The 20,715-nt window shown below is 29.0% G+C and overlaps 1 protein-coding gene across 2 annotated transcripts in view; it reads left to right on the forward strand.

The window, feature by feature from the left end:
• Positions 1-2,128: 2,128 nt before the first annotated feature.
• The window catches only part of LOC129962572 (phosphatase and actin regulator 4-like), a 130,234-nt gene continuing 111,647 nt past the window's right edge, over positions 2,129-20,715 (forward strand). Inside the window, exons 1-2 of one of the 2 annotated variants that reach the window (XM_056076346.1) lie at positions 2,129-2,387; positions 10,604-10,686. In XM_056076346.1, coding sequence (XP_055932321.1) covers positions 10,671-10,686 — 16 coding nt within the window. In that variant the 5' untranslated portion in view covers positions 2,129-2,387; positions 10,604-10,670. Of the gene's footprint in view, positions 2,388-10,603; positions 10,687-14,794; positions 14,960-20,715 lie in introns of those variants that run through there. The other variant, XM_056076342.1, reaches the window with a different exon arrangement.

Genomic DNA, 20,715 nt, shown 5'->3' on the forward strand with positions numbered 1-20,715 from the left:
AATATTTTAATGAAGAGTCTATTAAAGTAGGAATTACATAAAATATTTAATTATTAAAACTTTAACGAGCATTAAGATTGGCGAACCGGCTGGTCGCCAAAGGCGGCTAGTTAATAATAAAGATGAATGTGTGTGTACTGGCGCCTTGCAAGTCAGACTGTTTGATCTATAACTACTAAATTTGGCGCATATACCTTTGAGGATTGGAATATGTACATAGGAGTAATATTTAAAAAAATTAATAAATTAAACTGAATTGTAGTTTTTTTTTTGTAATAACTTCCGAAAATATTATTACGCAAAAATAAATTTTACACCATTTTAAATTTTTTTAGAATTTTCTTTTTAATGATACTAATTTAATAGTTTTGTAAATTTTCCCTGAAATTTGACAATTTTTTAAAATAATTTTTAACTAATTTTCAGAATTAGATTTTATTGCTGCTTTAAAATTCCAACAGTATTCATGGTTCCATGAAATATTTAATCACGTGATTTTCTTGATTATTGAAAGCTAAAGAAGGAATCTGTATAACATCTGGTAATTCGCAAGACGAATAGCAAAATTAAAGATAAAATGATGTACAAAAAGAGACATTACTAATACCGCTATGGTGTCGTGGAATTAGCCTCCATTAGAAAAGTATATGGACACAATGGACAGATTATATGCAAGACCGTTGAAATAAGATAGTTTTAATGATTGAAATTTGATGGAATCATGATCGTGAAGTTATTAATCAATATCCCTGACGAATCAGCTAGTCGCCAAAAGCGACTAATGGAAAAATAAATTCTATCTTTATACCTTCATAATCAATAATAAAAGACAAATCCTGAATAAAATATTTTAATAACAAAGATAACAATTCGAGTTTTCTTACAACAATGTAGTATATTGTAAATTAAATATTTCAAAAATTAATTAAAGATAAACAAATAAATTACATTAATAAAATTAGCATAATTGAAAAAATAATTCTTTGAAATTCCAGATGGTGTAATTTTTTTTATTTAATAAGGCTTTTAACAGTTTTGGGAAAAGAAATATCGAAATTTCATTTAATTTTTAACTAATTAAAATTCTAATTTTTTTCCTGATTAAAATTTCAAAAAATATTCTGAAGTGCACCTTTTTTTCTTCCCACTATATATCTCTACCAAATTTTGTAACTCTAAATCTAACGCAGAGTATCCCATCCTTTTCTGGATCACCATTTCCTTAATAAAAAAAGTTCATACCATAAGGATTATACCTTTGTGTATAATGGTAAATAAGGTACTACCATCTCTAAACCGGGTACTGCTCCATGGAAGATTCCTCATTCCTAAGGTTCCTGTGGTGGTAACTTCATAAGCCAGATAACAACTTCCGGACATGAGTATACACTTTTGTCTAGTGTCTTTGTTACTCGGCTATGAACCCTAACGTCTTGCACAGTTCCTTTCCTTCATGGAAAAAGATTGAGGTCTTTTTTGCCTTCCAGTCAACATTGTAAAGATGCTCACATAAAATGCCTCCAAACATATAAATCTAAGAAAAGGCGTGTTTGGCTCTTTTTCACACATTTGATTTTGGTTATCAAATAAACCATTCTTCTGCCCCTTGTTCGAAGAAGAGACATCTTCAAATTGTTAATTTCCATACAAGGGAAATTCCTTTCGTGCTAAAATGTGAAGGAAGAATATATATATATATATATATATATATATATACTCTTATTTCACATTTTCATTCAAGATTGTTTTCGTCCATTTGCTACAATGGCCAAATGTAACGTGACATAATTTCTGTAATATAAGCATGATGCTTCTCATGTTTATCATGCACAAGCATCCTGCGTTTGAGCGAATTTAACCATTTTACTGAATTACAATACTGAATTCTTTTCTAAAATTATTCGTTAAATGTTATTATTTCTGGGATTTTGTACAAAAAATTTATTTAACACATTTTAATAATTTACAATGCCCAGAGTTCTTTTTGTAATGAAATTATTCAACGATTTACACAAATTCGTATTTACAATTTGTCTTTGAACTTTAGATTTCCGAAATTATTTTCTTTGCTTTTTATAGCTGTTTTATTATTTTTATTGTCATTGTGTTTGCTATTTATCATCTGGCAACTATTTACTTTGTTATGGCTGCCAACAATTGAAAATAAAATTTGTGCCCGATGATCAACGGTTTCTTCCATAAATAAATTTGATTGAGTTTATAACACCCGAATTGTGAATTGTCGAAATTTTATTTGAACTTCTAAAAGATCCTAATATCAAATTGTATTGAAATTACCGTGCGTAAATTATTGTCGATTTGATTTATGAAGTGATAAAGCGGTCAAAACTCGAAATTAATATTGTGGTAACTTAATGGTACTTTTTGTAAGTATTGAATCTTCCAATTTTTCTCTTCATAAATTTTATGTTTAAAAAAATGGTAAACATACTATATAGTTTTTGTTTCATATTTATAATTTTACTGTTTATTTTTTTTAATAATCCAAGCCCTAAATTTATTTTTAACTAGTATATTGTTTCTTAAAATGATCTATTAAATTTTTAAATGCACTGAAAACTGTCTGTAAAAAGATATAGCTATATTTCAGATATTTGGAACTATCTGAATTATAGATATATAATTCAGATATAAAATATTTGCTGAATATATATTTTATTAATAATAATTTATTATTTCTTACAAATTAGTTATTTATTTGGCCATTTGAATATTAAACACTTGACTATTTGTTTAATCTGACGTGTTTCCTGAAAATATTTTTATTTTTCAATGAAATTAGTTTCAGCAATTAGAACTTAGTTAAATGACATTTTAAACTGGTGATTCAATGGAATTTTCTTGGTTTTATTATTTTAATTTTGAATGACTATCTTTTAACCACAAATTATTGTTAGGAAATAATAATCATAGACCTAGAATAAATGCGTAAGATGTGTGAAAGCATGTATTGTATTTGGAATCTGACATAGTAAATTCGTATTTTTAAGAGTATCTTATTGAAGCAGATTTTATCTAAAGGTGTTATAATAATTATTTTCCAAAACAGTTTTAAACATTTATTTTTAGGAATTATTTTATGCTATTGTACAAAGCAGTATTCTTTAATTATTTTACAAAAACATACAGTATTGAAATGTTCTCATGTCCTTTTAGAATATTATAATTTTTTTTTCTAAACTAAATAGTTGGCAACAATATAGTTAATCATATATTTAATATTATTTTATTACAAATATAGCCTATCTGGTATGTAAATGTAAGCATATTAAATGACTATGGCTTGTTTAGTATGGGTTCAGGAAATACATGTTATATATTTTTGCTAAGGAAATATATGTTATATATTTTTTAAATCATAGAAGCTTTAATTCGCTAAACATTATTATTAGTTTGCTTTACAATGCCAATCTTTTTAAAGTTTTGAAAAGAAAAATTTAAAAAAAATGTTGATGATGAATAAGAATGGCTTCCATCCTCATCAATTATCTCTTGGATTTTTTTCCCTATTCATAACATGTGAAAGAATTTGCTTTCCATATTGTTTATAACTATTGAATTTAATTTTCTTATCTTGAAATAAATGAATATATCATTTAACAATTTGATTTTATCATTTATTTCATTACATTTGCATGTATCAGAAGGTAAGCTGTGTATTTCGTTTTCCTCAACCCAACACAAGTTGTAAGAATGGATTAAAATTATCATAAAATTATCTACTTTTAATTTCAGTAAATTACTTACCTTAGATAAAATAAAATAAAATATTTATATTTCTCTTAAACATATTATATTATTTAAGAGTTGCTGTAATTTTTTATTTGTTTTTTTAAGCAATAAAACTGAGTAATTATTGCTATTTTAAAAGTTTGTTATTAGGATCCCATGCTGTGTGGTAAAATAATCATAGATCCATTCAAAGTCTTATCATTAAAATCTATTGAAAAATAGGCAATTAACCTGTTATTAGACATATTCACATAGAAATTTTAACATTTCAATCCAAATATCAGTAATTAAAAGTATAAGTCCTCTAGTAACAACATTGATTCATCTAGTAATTCGAGGATCTATTCATTTTAAATTTCATCTGAATCTTGATTCTGTAGAAAAGAATATTTCTTAGAAGATATTTAACAAGATATTTGTCTGTCAATAAGCTATTTTCTAATAATGAAATTTGACTAACAAAAGGCTTCATTGACTTTTTGCTCTATTACTTTACTTCAGATATTTTGTCGAATGTGTTATGGTGTTTCTATTTTTCATCCTTTCTTTGATTTTCTTCTGAATTGCAGTACTAGAATAGCAGTACTAGAATTGTTCATTTAAGTTCTGAATGCTCTTTGTAAAGATGGACTACAATTATGTTTGTTAATCGAAATCTACCTAGTGTTGTCTGCACCCTTTTTCATGCATGCTTGTGTTGTGAACAGAGATGGGTAATTGGAGAATGAATCTTTGTTAGGGAATCAGAAGTAAACTGAATGAAATGATCAGCTAAAATTTCCTTATCCTTGTGTGGAATTTCAGTGAATGATACTGTTGTATCATGGGATATGAAAGAATGCTTAAAAACAACATTTACAGAGTTATCAAGGAAATTTATAAAAATATCTAAAAATTGGGGAAAAATTGCAAATGAAAGCATTTCTTGCTAATCATGCGAGCAGTCAACGATTTTACACTATCATTTCTTTATCCAAAGCCTAATGTCGCCAAAATGCTCATAATAACAGCAACCAAGGACAACTTTCTTTCAGGGTGTAACTGCTTTTTGAAATTTCGTAATGATAAGAAGTAAATTGTTGAAAGTTGCTAACACCAACCATAATGGAACTTTCAGAAAGGCGAGATAAATTTAGTTTCTAGCTATTCTCGAGTCAAAAAACTTGAAATGGTGCCATATCTCATTGTTAAAGATGATAATGATCCTTTCTCAGGGCAATAGTGATGTTGAAAATTTTAACTCGATTAAAGATTGTCTGAAGGAATAAATATTCACTGCAAGAAGAATTATTTATGACAGCATTCAAGTAAACAGTTGAATAAGTAATTTTTTAGTATCAAAATAATTGATTTTAAGTGTGAGAAATTCATGAACTAAATATGAAGAGTATAAAGAGAAGAAATGAAAGGAATAAAAGGAATTAGGCGAAAATTTGGAAAGAAAATAGGCAAATAGTGTATGAGCTCAAAGAATTAAACACAATAGTAATAAATAAATAAAGTTTTGATTCATCTCAAAAAGATAGTTTAAAAGTTGAGGGGAAAAAAAAAAAATAGAACTTCAAAATTTTGCAAAAAAAGAAAAAAAATTTAAAATTTTTGAAATTTACTCAAAGCAGGATTGGTTGCTTTAAACGAAGTATTTATTTTATTATTATTCTAATAATTGATCTTTCAATTGTGAAATTAATAATCGATTATTATTTATATTTTTTTCATTTTAATTGTATTAGTTAAGCAATTATTATTTATTATTTGAGTTGTTATAATGGAATTAGTCTTGATAATTAATAATCTTATGTTTAATATTATTTGTAATAATAAATAGAATTGAAACTCCTATTATTTTTTTTTAATAAAAGCACAAGTTTTTGATGAAAGAAAGTAATTTCTTAAGAATTATTAAAGAAAAAAAATTTTAAAATAACATTTTGGCAGTTTCTTTTGTTTAAATCTTTGCTAAAATATATATTGGTTGGTGCATATTATCATAGTATTTTTATATTTGTGCTAAAACATATAATTCTGGTACTGTACAAATATTAATTAATTATGGAATTGTTTTAAAATTTTGAGCAAAAATCACAAACTTTATTGTTAACATAATTTAATTTATGTTGTAAGGAGTACTTATAAAATTTCCTTAGATGCAAAGTATTTCGTTAAAATATTTATTTAAAATATAGTATTAAAAATAATGTTAAAATATAGTATTTTTTGCATGTAAGAAATGCAATATTCAGTTTTAATAGTTTTTTTAGGATGTCCATTCCATTTTTAAAAAACCTTTATTTTCATGAATATATATGATTTTTTTGTATTAAATAATTCAAAAACACTTTTAATAAAGAACATTGTACATATACAATGATTCTGAATAGGGTGAAAACCAGGAAACTAATATAGTTAGTAGCTATAAGTCGGGGAGACGGCTTTTGTAACCACCCTGATTTATTAAGATGAATATTTTTTTAATATATATTTACCCAAACAGCAGCTCCTCCTCCTTAGATATAAAAATGATATTTTCTTTAATAATATTATATATATATATATATATGTGTGTGTGTGTGTGTAAGCATATAATTTTTTAATAAGAAGGCAGTTTCGAAGTCAGTGAAGAGACTTTTTTTTTTGACGTCATTTTATTTCATCCCAGAGCGGCACACATTATTTGCAAGCAGGAGCGACAAGCACACACAACACAGAACGACTCAGAGCGAAAGGAAAAAATGAGGGCAAGCTGAACATTTTATCCCTGGTCTTATATAACTTGAGATTTTCTGATTGGAATTTCTCACACATGTCGACCTTGACAAGGGAAAGACAGTGATCCTTTAGAAGAATCTGTTTACATCAGTGATTCTCTATCCCTTCACTTGGCACGTGGGAACCGTTGATGCAATTATTTTTACAAAGCTTCAGTTGAATTAATTAAATAGAAAAAGTGGAATGGGATCAGGAAATAAGAGAATATTTTAGAATGACTTTGACCTGGGCTGAACTAGGCTAAAAATTTAGGAAATTAATTAGGATTAAATTAAGTTTTAAAATATAATTACACACTCACACATATATAAACTGCTAAAATTTAGTAGATCTACATAGCAGCAGTTATTGTTTGGGCAAAATCATATGATTAAAATTAAATAATTGTAAATAGAGATTTTGGGTGAAGTGCCTAGTTCTAAGCATTGATGCAAAACTTTGAGAAAATATAATCTTATAGTAAAAAGTACAAGTGACTGAGTTTAGAAATGATTATAAAATTATTTCATAATATCAGTTCAAAAGTTCCTGGCAGTTTATCTGCACATTTTGATAAACATAGATTAAATAAAGACGAAAATTAACGAGAGAAAATACACGTGCTATGAGAAAAATAACTGTGTAATTCTTGGAAAATTTGGAAAAAGTAATATGCGTTTGAACTAAACTGTTGCTTATTAAAAGTTTTAATGATGTATATATATTATATTATCTTATTAATGAAATTAATTTTTCTCATCAATTAACTTAAAAAAAAAACTTTAACTTTTGAGTTGCAGTAGCTTTCTATTTTCTCTCAAGATATAATAATTATAATTTTAACTGTTTTAAATTAGTTCCCCAGCAGTTTTTTAGTTTCACGTCTGGAGTCATTTTCAAAATTTGGTAGTCATCTTTTGGTATTGTTAAAATGCGTCAAACTTACTTTTTTCTCCTCTATCTACTAGTTATTCTTAGTATCAAAACTGTATTGCATTTTTCTCCAATAGTCATAGCTCAGATTCGTTGACAAAAATATGGAAACTCGTGTTTAATTTTCCTATTTGATTACTCAAGTAAACAATCAATGGAGTTATGGCTTATGGATGCGTGCCATCTTTTTTCAAGTCTGTATAGCACCAAACAAACAAACAAACATTTACTTAATTTTATATATATGTTTAAACAACATAAATTATATCAAACTATTAATATTGCTTTAATTTTTTGCTATTTTTGGATGAATATAATAGTAAGATAAGTAAAATTATTCAATATCAAAAGTTTAATGTTAGTCATTATCTAGATATACTCTAAGAGTTCAACTTAATACTATTTTCATTTTGTTGAACTTTTCTTAAACTCATTTTTGAATCACAGTTATGTAAAATTTCATAAATTTGTCAAAAAAAAAAAAAAAAAGGTGAACAGAATTTTTTTAAATTGCTCAAGCAGCTCTCTCAGTTGAGTTTTAGAGCTATCAAGTATGGTATTTTTCATGCTTTTTCTTGTGGTATACAAGATAGCATAATATTAAAACAATGTTCATCAAAATGTAAATAAAAATGTAATTCTTTAAAAAAAAAATGCATATTTTAGAATTTTTAACTTTATTCCATGAATAGAATTTATTCCAGAATGATTTGCTGGTTGGGAAAGTGCTAGTCTCCAGATAAACTATAATTAAAAGACTTATTAGGCTATATCGCAACTATTTATGAAGGAAACTGATAATTTTATAGAAAAATGGAAAACTTAATGAAGTAAAAACTATTTTTATTCACCACCTGTACATCATTCTCATATCCTAGAAACGACATTTTGTGGGTGTGAATAATGAGTGTTTTGATTAAAGTAAATCTTGGGACTCCCATTTAAGGAAGTTACATTACGTTTGAAAGTGTTGTATACAAAATAAATTTACCAAAAATACAACAAAAGATGCTAAACATATCTTCCTATTAAATAAAAATCTTTAGACTCACTACTGTAATCTTTCTTCATGTTTATGTTCATATTTATTTTCATACAAGTGTAAAAAAATTAGCATTTTTTTATTATTATTCAGTTAAATTCAAGTATTAATAAAAAAAAAAAAATCATGCTTTAGTTAGTTTTTTTTTTTTTTTTTTTAAATAAGTAACTCATCATCATACAAAATTTATAATTTGTCAGGTATTTACATTGCTTACTTTTCATGGGATAAATTTAAAATCTTAAAATGTGTATTGACTTACATGATGTTAAATACCTCTAGAAAGAGCATGACAAATGCTGTAAAACGATACTTCTCTCATTTTCAGTGTTCAATTAAAAAAAATTAAATGAAATGCAGTTAAAAATGCATTTTCTATTTTTGGCCAAATTTTTTAAATTTTATATAGCTTCAATTACTTAAATTTTTTCTATTGTTTTTTTTATTTTTCTAATTTAATGATTTTTAAATGCTACTAAAATCTTAGTGATAGAAATGCATTTTTTGGTCCTTGTGACCAATATTTTTTTAAAGCTTTGATGGAAAATTTGATTTTTAATCGCAAGTTTTTATTTTTGATGAATTTATGAAATGTAGATGTTATAAAATAGAAGGGATGGATTAATTTTTACAGTTTTCAGTATAGAAAGATTATTGACTGCTATAATTGTGTCTCACGATGCTTATGTTAAGAAAGAAGATTAATGTAAGAAACTAACTAGATTTAATCTATTCGCATTGAAGAAAATAATTCATCTAACTGAAGATAGTTTTAAAGTATTCATTTCATGGCTCAGGCAAGGAATCTTGATGGCTGCTGGACAGGAATCGGACGACTTGATGAACCTTGAACGATATTGCAGATTTTCAACTAAATTTATTTCAGTTATTTTTATTTTTATTTCTCCCATTGGAACTGGTCTTTGCACCTGATATTCTATTAAAAAATTATTTCTCTGACAAGGACAAATTCTAAATTGAGTATGTAGCTGAAAATCGAAACATTTTCAAAATGGATACTTACTGAATTTAAGAGTTCTGACTAATGGGAAGGAAATTAAATATATGAATTTAAAAAATATTTTGCGCTGAATTGTGTTCAAATGGCATACGCCAATTGGGCTAGACCAATTAAATTTTGGAATCCACTATTCTAGCTACATGAGGATAAAGAATGTAAGATGGGACTGTATAATATGACGGTTTATTGATTCTTCCTGAAATTTATCACCATTTGAACTGATTCGAAGCATATTCTTTAAACGGTTTATTTCATGCCCCCTTAGGACTTATGCCGATTTTTTTTTGTTCTCTTTTTCTACATCGATGTGTTAATTTTTTTTAAAAAAAATTATTAAAGAAAATAGTGTACTTAAAAAAATAAATAAAAGACCATAGTTCTTCATTATGTGCAAAAGGGGAGAATCCTTAAGTTCACAACTCAAAATGCCCAGATGCGTATGGATCACTGGGTTATTAACAATACTTTTGGCACGCGAATTAGATGCGTACTCAGAAATAGATGATTAGAAACCGGTCTTGTTTTTTACGAACTCATTTGTAATGAATATTTTTGTAAATAAATAGCGAATGGTATTTCAGAGAAGATGAGTTTTTATGTTTTAATCTGACAAGACAATAAATTTTTTAATGAAATCTATTCCAAATGCAGAAATAACATTTTTTTTATTGCACAGGATTTCAAAGAGTGCAGAAAATATCAAATTTCATGAAATGTATGACGAAGTCAACTTATAAAAACAATAAAATTGACCATACATCCTTTTTTCTAAACTGTTGTTAATGCCTACGAAATTAAACATATCTCATTGATGAATATTATAATGATTGAGAAACAAATCAGATAATTCTTAAAGTGAGTTTCTTTTTTTTTTTGCCAGTATTATTTTTTAAAAATTCACTTCTCTGCATTCAATATTACTAAGAACTATGCACCCAAATGTCGATAATTTATTTTGATTTTCTGGATTTTCTAGTTAAATTTTATTTAGAGATAGCAAAGCAAAAACATTCGCAAACATTTATTAAAAATCCTTTTTTTGTAATATTTATACTGAAATGTTAAAATGCTTATAGATTAAAATCCATAATGTTTTCTTTATTTAGAACAATGGATTTACCTCTTTGTAATATATCTTTGGATACATAGTCTTTCTTCAACGGAGACGATTCCATGAAGAAATCTGAATGTAAGTGAATTTTGTTATATATTTTAGTTTCTCTTTTATCTTAGATCTTTATCTCTCATTTATCTTTATCTCAGCGTCTTAAGAAGTTTTCCACCCGTGCTTTTAAGTTGCAGATCGATCGATCTTATATTTCTCACGAAGTTTGCAACATTTGAAACGAAATTGTGTATTGAGTCTTCTATTATCAGTAATGTAAACATAGTTATGCATAGCATTATGATATATTAGAAGCACTTAGGAGAGATGAAAAAAGAATTGTTTTTTTCATGTCACTCTTGAGTTGTGAAGAAAAAAGATCCCTTTGTATGGACTGAGATATAAACTTTGGATTATAAGAGTCAGTGCCTGATTAGCTTTCCAAAATCCTTGGAAATATTTCTGTTAACAGGATCACTCAAAAACGCTAATGAAATTGGGTATGTGATAATGACATCAAATTTATAAAGACCTCTATTCTCAGGAAGAATGCAAGGTGAACACGATAACTGCTGAAAGCAAATAGTCAGTTATAATATAATAAAATAGCCCGTTCATCGAAAGTGTGGATTCGCATCAGAATTTTGATCTAAATCTGTCAAGGAATTGATCGTCTGTCTTTCTGTATTTCAATCGGTGACTGAAAAATGCAGCTATTTAAAGGATGTGATCTTCTTAGGAAAATAATGATTCTGTGTCATTTGGATTTTAAACGGTTGGAAAAAGAACGTGCAAAATACATATGGGAAGCACACAATTCTCATTTGCGGGATGCTGAAAATAAAATTCTGAGTTTTCATGGACTTCATGCTCTGGAATGTTGGGATGATTGAAATATTTATACATATAAAACACTAACGTGCGTGACATTCTTATTACATTTTATCGAATGGCAACAGTCATTTGTAAATAATTCACTTTAATTGTTAAGTTAAATAATTGTCTCAAACTCTCGCAAGCAAACATCATCTAATCATCTGTATTCAAGTCCTCAAGTATTTTGATATCCATTAACTATCATTTTTTCGCTCCTATGGGATAACATCCTTTGTCGCAAAATCCCCCCCCCCTGTATATATTCAAGTTCAACTGTTTCAACGAAAGTTTTTACTGCTGCGTTATCTTAAAATTCAAAAAATGACCTCTTTAATAATATTTTCATTTCTGTATAATGTTTCTTTTATTTTTAACAATTTTTTTAAATTCCACAATTTGTAGTATTTCATTTTTGATGTTATGATAAAATTCAGATTCATCCATCAAAGTATTCAATCACATTCTTTTGCTAATGTTAAAATTATAACAATAATAATAATAAAAAAAAACTTTTTTTAGACATTAATTCCAAAGTTTGATTTTCACTTCCCCCCTTTTCTTTTCGTATGTACATTTTAAAATTTTTTTTACTTATGTTATTAAATTCATGTTTTTTGGTCTTATCAAATAACCAGATGAAGTTAAAAAATATGCTTTCTTCTTTAATATTTAACTTAATTTGGACGAATATGCTGGTCGCCAAAGGCGGTTAGCCATTTCCAATGACATAAATAATAGTTATCTCTTTGTGTGGCTTAAAATTATTCCAATGAATCTTTTTTTCTTTGACTGAAGTGCTGGTCTTATTTTGATTTCCCTGATACTTCCGGGGAAATGTGCCGTTAGTTGCTTTTCCGTCACCTCATCTTGGCGAGAAATTGCTTCATCGACATTTTGTCGTTAATAACTTTTCCGGCACAAATTAGATGTGTGAACAGGCCTTGAAGATATAAATATTAGGCAGATGTTCTTGAAGAAATAGATGTCAATGGTTTGATACTCCTATCCTTTTTAATTTGAAGTCTTTCGTATTCCTAGTTTCTTAGCCTTTAGTAGGTCTTTGCTGTATAATTGATATTTAAAGTAACTAAATGGTGTGCTTGCAATGGGCTGTTTTTGTTTCAGTTGCCCTAGCTGCCAAGTTCTTTTGCTCTTGTGAAAATCGAGCCTTTTCTTTTTATTTTACAGGAAACCCTTTCTTCGGCACATCCGATTTCCCGTCATTACTGCTTATGCCTTTCAGAAGCCTGCGCGATCTGATAGATGAATGGGGTGATTCACGCTTCTCGGAAATCATCAGCTCTGCCTTGATATTTCTCAGATTTCTACCGCTCACTACTTGTTATCTCAGATGGCGTCTGAAATGCACACATCCTTGATTGACGGAATATTAATAGACAAGCAATGCTTTTTATTTTCCGAAATTCTTACCAATATCTTAGTTTTGTTTTGTAATTGTATTTTTGGTTATTAATAGTGACATAAATGGAATTTTAAAGATCGTGTACGTATGTAATATCTCTACCATGTCTACATGAATATATAAGAGTATTTTAGAGTTCTTTTAATATGTTGATTGTGTGTGTTAACGCTCTATAGGCTAGACCGTTTGGCCTATGGCTGCCAAATTTGGCATATGTATACTTTAGAGGGTGGATATGTGTACTTAGGAGCTATTTTTTTTGAAATTTTAAATAGAATTTTAATGAATTAAAAATTAAACTGAATTTTGGTGTTTTTATTCAGTAACTTCCGAATATAATTATTGCACAAAAATAAATTTTGCATCGTTTCAGAATTAAAAAAAATTCTTTTTAATGATACCAATTTAATAATCATGCAAATTTTTGCTGAATTTTACGAAATTAAAAAGAAAAAAAAATTCTCTAATTTCCAACAATACATCACATTGTTTTGAAATTCAAATCGTTTTCATTGTTTTATCAAATATTTAAATGTTTGAATTTCTTTCCTTGTTGAAAACAAAAGAAGGAGGATTCTGTTTAATATCTATACAGTTTAAAGACAAATAAAAAATTGAAGCTTCTATATCGCGAAATTTAGAGGATAGATATTTTTTGATTTTGATAACGCTATGTTGTACGATGTTATGAGACTGCCTCCATTTGAAAAGTTCATGTACACATTAACCCTTTAAAGGGCTATTTTTTTCTAGTCATGATATATTAAAATATTTTTAGGATTGTCATTGGCTTAAGAAAAGTGACTCATTTTGCTTATTAGATAAATTTCTTTTGATTAATTAATTAGGTTAATTAATAATTAAGTAACAAATCAATGCCCACCATTTTATGTGTGATAAAGAAATGAAGCATCTAAGTTTCCGTCTGATTGAAATATTTGCCAGAACTTAACGCAAAACTACATAATTCCATACAAAGATTGATGAATTTGGTGGGAAGCATACTTCCCATTGCCCTAGAAAGGGTTAAACATAACTTACATAAGACAATTTAAATTACTGGGCTTCAACCTCATAAAATTTGGTGGAATCATGAATAATAAAAAGAATTTCCTGAAATCAAATATAACCACTACTCCCAGCGAACCAGTGGGTTGCCTGAGGCAACTAGTAACAAATAAATGCGATAAAAAAAAAGAAGCATTTTTGACTGCTGATTTAAACAAGGCAATATTTGTATGTTGTCAACTTAATCTCAAACAATAGTGTCAACAAAATCGTTAGAGATAGTGTATATATTTAAAATAAAAAGTATTCCATATTATCAACGTGTTGTATGGTATTAGTACAGAATCTAACTTTCAAAAGAAGTTACTCTACTTTTTTAATAACTGTGGAAGGCATTAATTTTCTTTGGAAATGCTTATAAGACATCATGATGATAAAAAAAAAGTCCAGTAAAATGTAAATTTTTCTTAGCTTGTCGAACCTTGCTAGTTATGATTTCCTACCGATGCTCCGCTACGCATGCAGGTTGTTTGAATGTGCTGGTGTGACATATGTGTGCGGACGATAATTCTTCAACATCTGACCGTGATTCAAAATTGGAAGATTTCTCTTCGAACAGATCCCTCGCATAATTTCGAAGTAGAACATTTATGTAATGAATAAATCATTCTTTTCAGTCGAGAATTCTAATGAATATCTAGTTCATTAATTTTTAACATCTCTGACTTTATACGGACACGCATCACTAAATCGTTTCGAATTTCTAACTCAAATTTCGCATCTTCACCATTCACGAATCGTTTGGCGAGAATTCTCCATGCGGCAACCCGGGGATTCCTCCCAGTCGCGCGGGAGTGCCGTAATCGTGAGGTGATTATACTGGGCTATTCGTAAAGCCCCTCGTAATCTCTTGTTGCTCGCTTATCGCTTGTCGGACTTACTCAAGCATTGGATTATTTCTACTTGCATAGTTAAACAAGGGAGCGATGAGGCGGCGGCCGTGGATACTGGGCAGGAAAAAGAGGAAAGCGGAAGACCGGGAACTCAAAGGTAAACAAGACAGATTAAAACTTTGCATGAGTTTACGCTTGTCCTTTTGATATTAGTGCAAACGCATATGATAATCGTTGATGCATTTTTTTTTGAAAGATTGATGTATACAATTGAGAAATATTGATTTTATGCAGTTCTTTTTAGAAGCGCCAAAAGCGATGATGGAAATGAAAATCGATAAAATTTAAAATTTTAATGAACTTGAAAATCTGTTTTAGTTTAGAACGGACAGCACGTACGAAAAAAAATCAGCAAATGCAGCCGGTTTGATACAGCCCGATTTGTATCAAATAAGTCATTACCGCAACTGCCAGGCAATCAGCAAAATATAACAACAGGGATTTGAAATACATTCGTATAAAAAGAGTAGTATGCGCCTGTTTTGTTCTTATTTCGTCCCGACTTCCGGGAAAATGATGTTGTTTATGACTTGTCCAATACTTCTGCCCTGCTGCTGCTTCCGATTGCTGCCTTTATATTTCAAGCCTCTCATCTTTCCTCCGCTGCGTTCACCGGCACTTTTCATTCCAGTTCGCCACCACTCTCTGCCAGAAGTTTTCATCGCTCTATTTTCTTTCGAAACATATTTTCTGCGTTTTTGTGTGCAAGGGCATTAATTTATAGTAAATAAAGTTTAATTCTGCTGCTTGATTAATTATTATTATTTTTGAAATATCGCATCGCGACTACATTTGCTTATGTAGATAAAAAAAATAGCATTCAATGATAGTAAAGAATTACTTTAACCATGTCATTTTATTAATGTGATTTGTTAGATTTGCTTATTAGCATTGAAGAATATAATAAAAAGCTCGCTATTGAAATTTATACAGAACTGATAAAAAATGATGTTAAAATGTTATTTAATTTAAAATGAATCTCATAATATACTCCTTTAAATCATTGGAAAGTAAAATGAATCGTGGTTTTTAAATGGATTATTCGTTGGATGAGCATTTTCTTTCCTTCTGCTCATATGTGACTCTTAAGTTTGCATCATTGAAATTTGAATACGAGGGGAAATTCTAAAGATCAGTGCAAATATTTTTGCTACTGATATTGTTCGCTGTAATTCGATTTGCACCGTCATTGCATTTGCTACTCCATTAGACATAATTTCATTATTCCCTTCACGACTCTTTGTTAATTAGTGAATAATGTTCGAAATATGAAATTAAAAACTGAATTTGCTTTTGCCAACCGGTTTTCATTAGAGTTTGAAGCTTTCGGATTTTTTTAAAATTTTTTTTTTTTTAAATCTATGGAATATAAGCTTTTTCTTAGATCGTGAAAAAAGGAAACTTAGTTGAATTACATTGTTTAGATCAGTTGTTCGTTGTCTTATATGCGCGACCTCTTTTCTTCTTCAACAACAACAGCCACAATAATAATATAATAATAAAAACTCCTCGTAATTGCAGAATGGGGGAACTATATTTATTAATTAATGATTGAACTAATCGTACCAAATTCAAAAAATTGGGACGATTTTTATTTTTTATTTTCTCGGTTTTCCTTCAAGTACAGTCATCTTGATTTTCCGCTGTTGTTAAAAACATTTCAGTTACGAATAAAAAAAGATGTCTTAGCATAATGCAGAACAACAACAAAGGTTCACTTTTGTGTAAAAAGTTAACTAATTAGCTTTAAATTCGGGAATCTACTTTTTATTGAGTCATAATAGGCTTCCTTCTATAAATAAAATTTATTTCAAATGCCTGTTCATGTTGATTTCTATCCCTTTTCGGTGACAGCAGATTATCTGTAGTTTCCGGTTCTCTCATTTCACGGATAATCGGGAGTTTATTATGTAGAAAAACTTAAGAAATAGAAACATTGTGGTAGATTTTACTGTTTACTTCGACCCTTGGGCTTACAATCAGTTATTTGAGCATTGATGATAATTATATAATATTTCAATATTCATGACAGTTATCAGAAGTGTGCTCAAAAGTTGCTTTGTTTTCTGGATGATATCCAATATTCTTTTGATCCCTACTGTGATCATTTATATCTAATTTGTTTCTAAAACCATTTCAAGACTTTTCTATTAGAACCCTTTATGGCCGAGAAATTGCTCCTTTTACTGCCTACTCGATCCTTATCTCGTCGCTTCTTCAGTTGTGTGAAGAATGCGTTTCAGACCTCCTTATCTTCTGTGATGTTTGCTCTGGCCCCATCTTCTACTTACACACGCGCACTGGGTAGAGGAAGCTCCGGATTCTAGAAAGGATTCGAAGCGTTTTTATCACTTTTTTGCCTTGTTTATGGCCCTAGCTATCTTTCTTCGGCTCCTGGTGGACTTTCTTGAATATTATCAGTTTTAATTTATTTTCAAGTTTGTCAAAAGTTAAAGGCTTTGATTTCTAGCCCCTGTGAACCTTGAAATTGATATGTTAATTTTCTTGTCGTAGAAGAGAGGATTGTAAAATTTCATAATCTGATTGTGAAGCAGCAAATAAACGTAGTCATCATTTCTAAAAGACAACGAACGTTGATGTATATATTTTAATGTGCTTGTGTGATTATTCTTTCGTTTGTTTCAGTCATTCTAATTTTCCAGTTATGTGTGCAACTCAAAACGCTACTTTTTGTTGACTATATATCATTAAGTAGAAATTTCTGGAGCATTACCGTTGAGGATGTACGAATTACATCTTTATACTGAAATTTCTTAAATTATATCATGATAAGAAGGCTTTATATGCCCTTTTTAAATTTATGAATGCACTCTTGGACTTCCGAAATACTGAAATTCATTCAAAGTGCTCATTCAATCCGTTTACTCTTGTAAATATTGCTGTACTTTTTAGAAATATAAAAGTATCTTTCCGAATAATATTTCCTATGTACTTCTTTTATATTATATTTTTAACGAATATTCTATCATTTAGTCAAATTGTTTGTCTGCAGCGTTAAAAAAATCTTTTATGCCCAATGAAACGACTCTGTCGTACAAATTTTACATTTCTTATGAAAAGCAAAACATCTTCATTTCCATACCCATATTTCGCGTAAAATGATTGTGTAACTACTTCTGTTTAACTAATTATTGTATATGTTTTTTATATTTAAAATATGGAAGGACGGTTTGCTGCCATCAGCTATATTTTTTATACCCTAACTATAATGTCAGGCCTGAAGTGATCTATTCTTCGCGATTTTTCAAGGTCATCCGATTCATAACGAGAACGCTTGGCCATTTAGTGAAAACGTTTTTCATCACCTCTCCTACTACACCCGTTTTTATGTCATTCTGCATGAATATGCTCCGTGAAATGCGGTGTCAGTTGTTGAATCACGCCTGCCTCATCCTCATTAAAATGGCGTTTTGTAAATGACAAATATAGCTACTTGCGTAAGGCATCCTGTGAAATGAAAACAGAATTCATAGAAATTATAAGTAATAAAGTCAAAGAGAGACGTTTTACTGTTTTTCTTAGGCTTGAATCCCAATATGTAAATTTATTGTGGAGGAAGTTTTGTGTTATTCTTTTTAATTATAATACGTGTATATGTATATAGGACAAATTGCTGCTGTAAATTGAAAATTTCCCTTCTATTTCTTCTAAAGTAATCTGTTCTTCACATAAGGCAATATTATATGAGATTTTTTCTTTAGTAATCCAGAGGAAAGTTTTTTTTTTCAAGATTCGCAGCCTGCATTTTATAACTATACATTGTACAAGCAGAAAATACTTTAATTCTGTGATGAATAATCTCTAATGGGATTTTCCTTTTTGTTTTCTTGTATATGAAGTATATAATAAGTATTGTAAAAAAATGCGAACTCGGAAATTTTGATAGATCTCCATATTTCAGTCCTTCCTGAGTTCGAAGTGTGTGACAAAGATAACTCAAAAATGCTTTGAACTAGACGCATAGAATTGGGTATATGGTCATTACACTGAACGTTTGTAGATCAAAATTTCTTCAGAAGAAATCTGTCTCTCCGGCTATTTAAATAGGAATGAACACGATGGCTGCGAAGTGAAGAGAACTAGATGGATAAAATTCGATACATAGCTTTAACATCTATCAAATTCTGAGCCAAATACTACAAGCGGTTGAACGTCTGTCGGTCTGTACTTTTAGAAATATGCAAACGCGATCATTCAAAGACGCAATGAGTAAATATATCAAATTCGTTATGTGATTTTGTGACTGCCATTGTAATTCTGTGTCAAATGTTGTTCTCAGTCGCTTGGAAAAAAACATCTAAAATGCAGATTCATCTTTATTAGAGAGTAGGTTAAAAGGATTTGGGGATATCTCTGTTGCTGCTTTATTCATTCTTCTTTGATGTCTTTTATTGGCACTTTTGATATATTTCAGAATATTAATGATTTTTTTTTTTATGTGTGTCGTTGTCGCGATATTTCCAAACAGAAACTAGTTTAAGTTTGTAAAATAAATTTTATTTTCTGCCTATCTTTTCCTTTTTTTTTTTTTTTTTGTAATGTAGGAGATCGCTTCATTGCTATTTGAACTTTAAAAATATGCTGTCATTAGTTGTGAGTTCCTGGAATAATAATAAACCTTCAGAATAATTAAATATCTGCTGTTTTAATCAAATGGCTCTTTTAATCTTCTTTCCATTTATTTTTTTAAATCTATTCCAAATGTGTAGTTCTTATGACGCTTATGAATGTCATTTTTAAACATGATACATTGAGGTTCGAATATTGACACGGTTCTTTCAGTTTGTACGAATTTCCTTGCTATTTCTGGATATGAAAGAAACAGATTGGATGGCAGTATTAGAAATTTATGTTTATTCTAGATGAATCATTTCGTTTGCTGATATCAGTTGGCTGAATTTGATAGAAATCTTGTTATGAAAATTCTCCCGTGTATAATTTGTTCTTGTGCATAAAGATAATCTACTGAAAGCGGAATTTTTCTTTCTTGCACATTCCATAGACTACTTAGTTGAACTCAGCCGATCATACTTACTGCTATTGTAACTTATACCCAGTGATGAGAACCGTCAATTTAGCAGTGCATTGACGATCATAGATGAAATTGTTAAGAAGGCGAAGCATTATTGCGTGTACATTTCCTTTCAAGATCAACCATGATAAGTTGGAAAATAAATAAATAATAATGTCATGCCTGATGTATACTGTATATTATTATTATTAAGTCGCTGATGAAGGTTCAGGAAAAAAAAATCATATTATGTCCTGAACGTCACTTACATTCGCAGCACTTCTGAATTTTTAATTACTTTCAAACAAATGGCAAGTTCACAAAGAAAATATTCTGGTGTAATATCACCCCACCTTCTCCTTTCTTTATCCTTTCCAGTCCAGTGAAGCATCACCAGAATTATCTCTTCTTAACGATTCGATAGATTTCACTTCTTCTTCTTCTTCTTTCACTTCTTAGATGTTTCTATATAGTAACATGATTTGGATAAAAATAGGAGGGAATGAATGATTTAAATAATTTATCTGGTTGAAATCAGTTAATTGGGAGAAAAATGAATAATTTTAAATATCAAGAACAAAATATAAAATTTTTTTCTCTAGCAGATAATAATTTGGGCTCGAGGCGAGTCTACGAAACTTGAATAATTAAGTTTTGCTCACAAATTCTTGCTGTACAGTAATTTTTCTTTATAGCTAAACTTATTAAATTTTTCATTTCGTATCTGGATGTTGTTACTTTTTGTCTCCCATTTTGACATTTAAGTCAGTTTTCATAAATTCTTTATGCTTTTGATAAAAACGAGCAAATTAAGTTTGAAA

Source organism: Argiope bruennichi, chromosome 3 (genome assembly GCF_947563725.1).
Source record: "Argiope bruennichi chromosome 3, qqArgBrue1.1, whole genome shotgun sequence".
Lineage (NCBI taxonomy): Eukaryota > Metazoa > Arthropoda > Arachnida > Araneae > Araneidae > Argiope > Argiope bruennichi.